Source organism: Dendropsophus ebraccatus, chromosome 1, assembly GCF_027789765.1.
Source record: "Dendropsophus ebraccatus isolate aDenEbr1 chromosome 1, aDenEbr1.pat, whole genome shotgun sequence".
NCBI classification, from domain to species: Eukaryota; Metazoa; Chordata; class Amphibia; order Anura; family Hylidae; genus Dendropsophus; species Dendropsophus ebraccatus.
Window position 1 is genome coordinate 89,262,818 of NC_091454.1, and position 11,400 is coordinate 89,274,217.

General features: G+C 43.7%; 1 protein-coding gene across 1 annotated transcript in view; it reads right to left on the reverse strand.

Annotated features, from left to right (window-relative positions):
• The window catches only part of GRIP1 (glutamate receptor interacting protein 1), a 386,720-nt gene extending 375,618 nt beyond the window's left edge, over positions 1 to 11,102 (reverse strand). Inside the window, exon 1 of the mRNA XM_069974745.1 lies at positions 10,857 to 11,102. Coding sequence (XP_069830846.1) covers positions 10,857 to 10,911 — 55 coding nt within the window. The 5' untranslated portion in view covers positions 10,912 to 11,102. The remainder of the gene's footprint in view (positions 1 to 10,856) is intronic.
• Between the last annotated feature and the right edge of the window lie 298 nt (positions 11,103 to 11,400).

Genomic DNA, 11,400 nt, shown 5'->3' on the forward strand with positions numbered 1-11,400 from the left:
ATCTTTCTGTATAAATGGGCCCTTATGGTCCTTTTAGACAGAGCGATAATTTGCCCGATCGCACGATTAACGAATTTGAATGAACAATGTGTTTTTTTATAACGATCAGCGTTTAGACGGAACTATACGTTGTACGGAAAAATAGTTTTGTGATCGCTTAAGCCTATCTCACACATAGGTGAAATCGTTGAAAGACTGTTTACACAGAACGATCTGCAAATTTTTTGCGAACGATCAGCGACTATTTGAGAACATGTTGAAAGATCAAAAAGAACGATTTCTCACTCGTCGCTTGTTTACATGGAACGATTATCGCTCAAATGCAATCGTTATCGTGCAAATTCGAACAATAATCGTTCAGTCTAAAAAAAAAAAAAAAAAAAGGACCATTAGAGTCTTCTCCATGATGCACAGCTATTTCTCATTTATTCCATTTTGAGGAGGCTTGATCAGAGATCAGCTGTTTGCTGCTATGCAGTGATCGCGCAGTGAACAGGCGTGTGTTGTGCTAGGCTGATGATTTACACAGCACACCAATATAGATGGCATGTGGGGAGAGAAGGGGTTACTGATGCACTGGGTTTTTTGCAAGCTCCTATTTGGGGGGGGGCAGCAAAAAGGTTATCCTGAGCACTAAACAGGCTAGCACAGAGGGGGAAGGGGAATTGCTGATGCACTGACAATGTAAGGTATTAAGAAAGAAAAGGGTTAAATTATGCATTGCTGCTGGGATAAAAGGGAAAGCTTGATTTATCTTGCATGGACAAAGCAGTTCACAAATAAAAAGGTACACTAGGGATTTTACAAAGATCGATGCTGATAAGAGTTGGCAGAGTTGCAGCTGCAGCCGCTGCACTGAACATAGAAATCTACATAGCGAGGCTGAGACCAGGTGGAAACTCGATAACACCCCCCAAGCCCTGGTCTCTCTCTCCAGCACAGAGCACATGCTAAGCCCTGCCCCCACTTTATGTAATGAGACCTGCTAAAGCTGTTACTAGAGACAGGTTTCTCCTAAAAGGCAGAGGAAAGCAGATTGCAGAGAAGGGAGACATCTAGTGGTCAAAACATCACAGCTTTTTCTTCTTGATGTAAGGAGGAGTCATATCTGGTAAAAAGTGATTTTCCAAAAATTTTTATTAATCACATATGCTCTAAAATGTTGGGATATTGTTTGAAGTGACAGTGACCATTTAAATACACAATGTTTGATTTCTAATACCGCATCATCCATACATCTGCATGTACAGCAAATACAAATACATCTTGCCAAATGGCATGCCTCATTAATGTAAGATGTCCTGCTGAAGCACTTATTCTGCAGATGTGGTATTCTAAAAGCCTGCAATGCACTCCAAAATTAACAAATTTACTTATAATATTACAGCTACACGCCAAGATTCCTTCCTCTGAGATACAATACTTTGCTTCCTGGGCAGATGTATCATCATTTTATTCTATCTTGTATAAATTAGTAACACAGAAATCTTATCATTTAAGCGATGCAAATGTGATCACAGACAGAGTGTTACTCCAATTCCTAAAGTAAATACAGCCCCCCCCCCCCCCCCCCAAATTTATGAATATGTGGCTCACCCTCATATTCTTAAGTATCCCTGTTCAGTATATACCCAAATGATACAAGGATTTAATATTGGATTAAATTTTTAGGCTTAAAACTAATCAGTGAAAAAATAAAAAGATGTTAGATTTTTTTTTTTATACTCATAAGATCGTAGCAATCCTAACAGCACTAACCACTGCAGTGGCTATATAGAAGCATGAGCTTCATGTAGAGCACTCTTAATCCTTAAGCAGCTCTGAAACATTCTCTTTAAACATGCAAAAAGTTTACTTCTACCTTTTTTTTTTTTTTTTTTTAACTGTTCACAAGTCACTTTTCTGAACATCTAAGTGCATGGTTTATGCAAAATAATGTTAACAGCATGAAGTCAGAGATGCATATGAATATTTGTAATCATGGGGAAAGCTAGAATAGGAACGGTTAGCATTAAGAGAAGACTTAATTCACAGGTGTGAATATAGGAACAGGAAGAAGCTTGGTAAAAGTAGAAAGGTTCATTTGGATAATTCCATGAAAGACACATCACCATAAAAAGGTCCTAGCACACAGGGTTAGGGCTAATGCACACGTTCACAGAAACATGTCTGTGCACTGGTGGTGTCCTGCGGAGTGGACCCTCAGAGCTTCCAGCATTATGATGTTGGAAGCTCCGATACTGTTTGAAAGTTAGCGCTAGTCTATGGACACAGTGGTGCGGCTGAGCGAACTTTCAAACAGAAATCGTAAACTTTTAAACAGGCTAGTTTTGGGCAAGTGTAAAACAGCCACAATTTTGTATCCCTCTTACGTCCAGAAGTCCTGGACTAACCAAGGGTTCGATTACCAAGATTCATCAAATCATCAGGATGAACCTGACTGTAATATAAATGTAAAAATGTGGTCATATTACTCTAGTCTTAAAGTATCACTGTTGTTAAAAATCCACTCCTGGTCTTGGTTGCAAAATACTGAGCAAAAATACTGCGTGGGAACATAGCCTCAAGGTACATGTATTGCATAGATTTACCAATATGTTAATTTAAAAAAAATTGTTTAAGGGTGCGTTCACAACAGGATCCACAGCAGATTTGATGCTGTAGATTTGATGCTGTGTTCAGTTATTTAAATGGAACCAATCACACAAAAATTGGCTATAAAGCTAAGGAAACGTGCTGGTAGATCAGCCAGCATGCTTCCTAACCATCCCCCTGTCCCCTCCGTCCCCTGTACATAGAGCCGGCAAAGTTAGTTTATTAGTCTCCCGGGCTCTATGCAAATTACCTTGTAAGTAGTCATGGTGGGCGGGCGGCTTCTTCAAGTAGTCAAGGTGGGCGGCTGTCTTCTTCAAGTAGTCACTGTCCTGGGCCGGCTCCGGCGCTGTAATCACGCCCCTCTGGGCGTGTATAGAAAGCGCCGCATGGTGACATCATTAGGGGGGCCGCATTGCACGTCGTCCCGGCCGACGTTTTTACTAAGCTGCGCATGCGCAGTACTGTGGGTGAAGCCACTGCTGTACTACGCCGTGCAGGTGCAGTACCGCAGCGTCTTCTCCGGCTGCACTGCGCATGCGCAGCTTAGTAAAGACATCGGCCAGGCCGACGTGCAATGCCGGCCCCCCCTAATGACGTCACCATGCGGCGCTTTCTACACACGCCCAGAGATGCGTGATTACAGCGCCGGAGCCAGCCCAGGACAGTGACTACTTGAAGAAGACACCCGCCCACCGTGACTACTTACAAGGTAATTTGCAAAGAGCCCGGGAGACTAATAAACTAACTTTGCCGGCTCTATGTACGGGGGACGGAGGGGACAGGGGGATGGTTAGGAAGCGTGCTGGCTGATCTACCAGCACGTTTCCTTAGCTTTATAGCCAATTTTTGTGTAATTGGTTCCCTTTAAATGAAATCTGCTGCGGATCCGCAGCAGAAAATACGCTGCGGAACCGGTAAGTGTGAACACACCCTTAAAAACTTTAATAGGACAGGGTCTGGGTGTTTAGACCCGCATCAATTGATAGAACGAACTGCGTACAGCTGAACATTTCACTCCCTGGTACATTGCAAGATGGGCTCCATAGACTTACAATGGAGCCCATCACTGCAACATGTCAGCTCAGTGATGGCTGAGAAGGCACTTCTTGTCCACACAGGGACCAGGAAGGAGAGGACTACAATGGGAACCAGACACTTAAACAGTAATGGTGGGAGAGGGGACCACCTTTTTATTATTTTTCTTGCAGCCAAAAAAGCCCTGCCTAGAAATAATTATTCTTAGTTATTCCAAATTCAATGAATGCTTCATTACAGCACCAACATGGAAGATGTTTTGCACATCGGGCACAGAAAACGTTAAAAAGCCCCTCCCTAGAGCACACCCCCAGTGATTTCCAATTAATATATTAAAGAGACGTACCAGAGACAAAAAAGGTCAAGGGAGGAAATTATACTGGTTCTGTCACAAAGGATTTGTGGAAATTGAATTAACAATAAAAATAATTCTCTATTTCCACCACATCCCTACAGAGACAAGTGAAGCATCCCCCATCATGGTGCCATCATGATGCAGTGAAAAACACATTTAATGGACACCTAATGGAAAAGCTCACAACAGATCCATGAAAGAAGTCCCATATTAAGGCCCTATTCCACGGAACGATTATCGTTCGTATTCGGCCGATATCGGCCGCTACGGACGATAATCGTCCGGTGGAATAGAGTGCAACGATCAGCCGACATCGTTCATGTCGGCTGATCGTTGCAGTCGCTTGTTTTTCAACATGTTGAAAAACAAGCGACTGATATAGCAGCGATCTGCTGCCGTCGCTCCGTTGAATAGGAGCATCGGCAGCAGACGCTGCTATATCCTATGGACTGCCCGGAGGATCAGCGATCACCCGGGCAGCCCCCCGCCGCCCCCTCCCACACTCACCCGCTCGCTGCAGCCGCGTTGAATAGCGGCGGCAGCGAGCGGGGAACGAGGAGCAAACGAGCGCTGAGAGCGCTCGTTTGCTCCTCTAAACGACCTGTGGAATAGGGGCATTAGTTTATGGGTGACAGATTAAACTGTTATGCATCGGTCATGACCTTGATTTCACATGTACATCTGCAAACATGTTAATGCTGCTGCAATTCATGTTCCAATCTGCTGACACAGCAGATAGATGTTAGGGGGGGGGGGGGGGGGGGAAGACACATGGAGGGGAATTTATCAAAGCTATGTCTGGAGACCACTTGGTGCAGATTTTTGTGCAAACCACTCAGTTTATGCAAAATCTGCTCCTTTCCCCTAGTGTGCGCTTGGCTCACCTAGTGGCGGGGCCTCCTCCTGGGCCTAATTTATCCTGCTAGCTGGCATAAATAACATGGGGGAGATTTATCAAGCACGGTGTAAAATGAAACTGGCTCAGTTGCCCCTAGCAACCAATCAGATGACTAATCTCCTTATGGCTGTGTTCACACATGGAGGGAGATTTATCAAGCATGGTGTAATGTGAAACTAGCTCAGTTGCCCCTAACAACCAATCAAATTCCACTTTTCATTACTCACAGACTCTTTGGAAAATGAAAGGTGGAGTCTGATTGGTTGCTAGGGGCAACTGAGCCAGTTTCATTTTACACCGTGCTTGATAAATCTCCCCCATGTTGTTTATTTTGCAGCAATGGTGCCCTTTTGCTGTGATTCTGACGCTATTTTACCGGGAATTGCAAAATCGTGGTAAAATGGCACCATTTTTGTTGAAATCAAAGCTAAAATTTTACCATGATTGCACAATTCGTAACAAATGGGGCAAAATGCATAATTCATGCAAAATGAATGCCATGAGTGAACAGCCTTAAACAAACTCTATAAATTAGAATTCACAGGAATTCTCATGTATGGCAACAGGAGCATTTGCTAAACCCAGAAAACTAGAATGATTTTGGAAACAGTACAGCAGTGATTTTTTTTTAATTACAGAAAACTAGCAAATTACTTTTAGGCAGTGTCCACACTTTTACAGTATTGTTGCATTTCTTTGTTTATTCAGTTAGAGCCTAACTGATTATGTTGGCTCTGCAATTCTCTACATTGACTGTGTGTCTTGCCATGCGATTAGCATTGCCAGACTTAATTATAGATGTTTTTGTTGTTAGTAACAATCTGATGAAGCCTGGTAGTGCCAATCACATGGTAAGGGCAAGACAAACAATTTAAAGGAGGAGTCTAGTAAAATTCATAATTACAGTGCAGGAGCGAGGGGGGTATAATAAAAACCTATACTTACTGATCCCTGTCCCCTCACAGAACCGCATGACCAGACTCCCAGGCTCCGCCTGATGTTATAGCTTGCTCAGCCAGTCGGTGACTGCAGCGGTGTCCCGCCCTAGTCACCGACTAACTGAGTGGAGCATCAATCGTGACATAGCAGACGCGATGCTGCAAGGCCACGACAATAGGTAAGTATAGGTTCTTTATTATATCCCCCCTTCCCGCCTGCACTATAATTATGAATTAACTATTTATATTGAGTCACTAAACCTAAATTTAAGCGGCATAGTTATTCTTTTTGTGCCATTATTCTGGGGTATTTTGTGTAATTTGTGCAGGGCATAAAACTTTAGGCATGAATTATGAATCAGTTTGCACTATTTTTGAGCAGTTCACTCCATGCGCCATTTTTTTTATGTTACGCTTGGGAGGGGCATGGTTTAAACTAGCCACTTTAGCCAGATTTTGCGCAGAAAAAAAAAAAAAACACATTAAAAAACTGCACAGCAGTACTACTCCAGTCAGACCCTGGCATATTTTTTTAGCAAAGGAAATGGCTCCATAAATCGTGCAAGCACACAAAAAAAATGCATAACTTCATTGCGGCCTGTGCGCCTAATGACATGTGTTTAAACCAATCCTGGCTTGCACCATTGTTAAAAAGCCTATTATAACATGAATAAAACAATGCTCAGGCTATATGTTTAAACATGAAAATGGCTAAAATAGACATTTTAAAGAGGTCAAAGTATTAAAAACCAAAACAAAAGAACTTTGGCAGTATTTTCTGATTTTATACTTCGAAAAAAAAAAAAAAGACAGTTTGCAAACGAGACTGTATCTACCCATCCATATTTTCAAAGACTCCCTAGGGCTGCATCCAACTTCAGCTACCAGTATTTCAAGGGGTTATCCAAAAACATGGCCACTCTCTTCCAGAGACATCACCACTCTTGTCTCCAGTTCAGGTGCGGTTTGCAATTAAGCTCCATTCACTACAATGGAACAAAGTTACAAAACCTGCATCCAAACTGGAGACAACAGTGGTGCTGTCTCTGAAAGAAGGTGGCCATGTTTTTGTAGCACTGGATAACCTCTGTAAGTGCCAAACAATTGGAGCTGAGCCAATGCTCAAGTTGCGCTCATCTCTAGTAATTATGAAATAAGTGGAGCTAACTGTCCATTTATTACTTGTTTGGGAACAAATAGCCATTTGTCAAATGGATTGGGGGGGGGGGGTAAAAACGGCAGTTTTCTAAGCTTTTTTGACTAGTTACAGCTTTTTTGACTAGAGTTAAATGTCAGCAGGCTGGTAAGAGCATTGCAGACAGAGATCCTGGATATACATAAAATGTGAATATAATTGACACTTTATATAATTAGTATTATTTTAATGTTACATTAGCAGTTCTAATATAGTATACGTAGGGTTTGGTTTTTTTTTTAGGTTACAAAAAGCAGAAAACACAAAAACAGGCCACCACAGAATAATCTAATAATGTGGTCTGAAAGAAGAGAGGCCACCAGGAGTGACACTAGAGTTCAAGCTGATGACCTATGCGATCTCTGGCTGGAATACACAGCTGATCCAGGTCTCCAGAGAGCACTTGCCATTTACCATAAAGCTACTGAGACTCAACTCTAACTATCAAACACTGTTTAAATTTCACACACTTGTGGGCAATATACACACACTATAGCTCTATTTATTATTACCACAGAAGTTTTCTCCAACTAGAGTTCCTTTAAGTAAAAAATGCATTTGACGAACACATGTAAAAAATGCATGCTTAGTTCCTATTCAGTAATTATCAATTAAGGGGGCCCTTATAAATTTCATAAGGAGGTGAGCTGCAGGACCACTCACCCAGTGCACCAAAATGTCTCATTTACCAATTAAGTTAGATTTATCAATAATGGCACCAGGGCAGTTTCTAGGTAATTTGGACAACAGGGAGAATCTCGAAAGTCTTCCAGCCACAACTCCTCTACCAGACAAAAGTCTTAAAGCGACTGTACCCACAATCTGACCCCACCAAACTGGTTGTACCTTCAGATAGCTGCTTTTAATCCAAGATCTGTCCTGGGGTCAGATCGGCAGGTGATGCAATTATTGTCCTTAAAAACCACTTTTAAACTGGCAGCTCCGTGCCCAATGGCCGGGGCTTAGATTGTGTATGCATTAGGCTGGCGCAACCTCTCTGTCCCTCCTCCCCACCCTCCTCATCATTAGGAATGCCCCAGGCAGATTGTCTCCTATTCCTCAGCTGTGTCAATACTGAACATGGGCTGGATCGTTAGGGCACAGATTCTCTAAGCCCCAGCCGTTGGGCATGGGGCTGCATGTTTAGGACAATAACTGCATCACCTGCCAAACGGACCCCAGGACAGATCTTGGATTAAAAGCAGCTATCCGAAGGTACAAGTGGTTTGGGGGGGGGGGCAGATTGTGGGTACAGAGTCACCTTAAGGCCCTATTACAAGACTGATACCAGCTTCAAGAGGATTGTCTTGACTGGATAAGAGTGTGTCCACCTACTAGTTGTGACATGGTTCATACTCTAGACCAGTGTTAATCGAACTGTTCGAGAAAAGTTCAAACCGAACATATTGATTTTCTCTTATTCACACTCAGTGCCCAAAAGTCAATTTTTGTCAGATTTTATTGCTGAATAATAGTATAAAAAAAAAAAAAAAAAAAAAAAAAGTCTTCCCATCTGTCATACAAATCAATCGATCATACATAAGAGTTGCTTAGTTACATTTATCCTGAGTTGGTAAAAGTTTATATCTGCCAGTTTTGGGGGTGAAATATTGTTCAAAAATACAGTCATACAGAGATAGATAGAGATAGATAGAGATATATATATATATATATATATATATATATATATATATATATATATATATATATATATATATATATATATATATATATACACACACATCGTGTGTTATAGTCCTACAGATATATATCCAGGAATAGAGTTCTCTCTGTTGCTTAAAGGGGTAGTGCGGCGCTAAGAAATTATTCACAGAATATCACACATTACAAAGTTATACAACTTTGTAATGTATGTTATGTCTGTGAATCGCCCCCTTCCCGTGTCCCACCACCCCCACACGTGTACCCGGAAGTGTGGTGTATTATACATACCTGATCCGTGTTGCGCATGTCCGCAATGTTGTGCCAAGACGTCCTCTTCGGACGGACGGCCGAACCACTCCTAGTGCCGGCCGCCTTCTGCAGAGTCATCAGATGCTCAGCTGCGATTGGCTGAGCATAACTGTGCTCAGCCAATCGCGGCTGAGCAGCTGATGACTACTTCCCCCACTAGACACCAGGGAAGTGGCCAAGCAGCATTTTAAATGCAGCTGTCAGCTTTGACAGCTGCATTCAAAAGGCTAATTAGCGGGCACGGCGATCGGACTGCGTCATCAGCCGCGATTGGCTGAGCACAGTTGTGACGGGGCGGAGGGGAGACGGCGGCAGCGATTCGGCCGTCCGAAGATGACGTTTGGCACAAGATGGCGGACGGCCTCGACATGGATCAGGTAATGTATAATGCACCACACACTTGGGGTACACGGGTGGGGGTGGTGAGACACGGGAAAGGGGGCGATTCACAGACATAACATACATTACAAAGTTGTATAACTTTGTAATGTGTGTTATTCTGTGAATAATTTTGTAGCGCCACACTAACCCTTTAAAGTGTACCTCTAGTGTATGTTCCAGAAATTACTATTATGCAGAACTGTGTATCATAGGAATTTTTCTAACGCACATCTAATTTTGAATTTGGCACCAAAATAGAATTCCAAGGACTCTTCTCTAATGCATACAGTGGAACCTTAGGAGACATCCCGATCCATCTCTATAGCTCTCGTCTCCACTGAGAGGTGTTTGGTCTGGAGAAAGAAGCTATGGAGATGGAGCGGGAGGTCTCCTAAAGTTCCACTGTATGCAGTGGAGAACAGCGCTTGGAACTCTATTCCGGCACCAGATTTAAAAGAAATGGGTACACTTTAAGGTACGTCTCAAAATGCCACTAATAACAGCTCAGGCAAGATGGCTGCTCCCACAATGTAATGTACAAAAAAAAAATTACTATCATAAATAAAAATGTTTCCTTATCTGGTTCTAATCATTGGAAAATGTAGTTGATTATTCCCCTTAAGTCACACTGTAGTGTATTCTGCAGGTACCCGTGTGATATGGCAGACAAGCACCTGGTTGTAAGCTCCCCTCTCATCCATGCAATCAGTGTGCCCTGCAGGAGTGCCACCAATCCCCAGTGCTAGAACAATGATGTAGAGAGCTTCCTGACAATACCCGAAAGCACTTCACATGTATTTCATACAGATTGTATCAAGTCATTCTAAAAAAGAAACATGCATCAAATTGTTGTGAAGATACACTACACATGGATTCCTGACTCTTTTCTCCTGAGCCCCTATAATAATTCATGTGAATATAGCATTGGAATAGTTAGCTAGGCTTGATACATTGTTACTTATTGGGAAAGAGACAGGCAGTCAGTGACTATCACCAGGCATCTCTAGCTCTGATGACATCTGTATACACCTGTATGACCACAAGGCACTTCTTCAGATACAACTTTACTAAAGACAGATGAAAATCTATTAACAACCTAATAAAAGAAAAAAAAAGTAAGTGTGACATCACCATAAAAACTGATTACATCACTCATCACCACCTCTGATGAAATCTGTACACACATGTATTACTGACAGGCAGTTCTCAGCTTACAACTTTACAAAAACCAGACGAACCCCCATTGCTACCAGAAGGAAACAACTTGGTGTGACCTCAGGCTAAGAGCTGATGACATCACCCAGGAGTAGTGGGAGAAGAGTGGCTGACACTTGAGGACACCTGGGCTGCAGGAGCTGACAGTGCAGCATGTGGAGGTGCTGCAGACACCTGAGCACACATCCATCATGGCAGGGACTGCCGAGGGTGGCACGAGGGACACGATGCAAGTTGCAGGCACTTGGCCGCCCCCAGCATGCACCTTACCTCGCTCGGGCTCCGCTTGCAGGCAGATGGGGATAGTCTTCTTCCAGCCAGGCATGTTCCCGGAGGTGCGCTCCGCTCTCTGTCAGGGGCTGCAGTCCCTTTGGCACATAGCCCCTCTCCGTGCCGCTCTGCTGGTGCCGTAGCCCGGTGTGCCGGTACTTGCGCCGCCTGCTGTGCTCCTTGTCTCGGGGAAGAGGGCTCCGGCAGCAGGAGGGGCTGCAGCAGCGGCAGCGCAGGAAGGCACAGTGTATGGAGTAGGAGGAACAAGTGCAGGGCGATAGAGGCGGCAGTGTCAGGGGGCGGGGGATTCAACTTCCCTCAGCGCACACACCGGGAGAAGGAGGAGGAGGAGGGGGCGGCTGCACAGCGCTGACTACATTCCCGGCGGGCACACATTCTAGTGCGGGGAGGTCAGCGCCGTGCTCAGGAACATGCCGGCTATTCCCACTCCGCTGCCTCTCCATTCATAGCCTGACTATGGACACTCCCATCTGCCGCCACTCTCCATTAACTCTTCCCTCATCCCACTCTGCATGGAGGCATG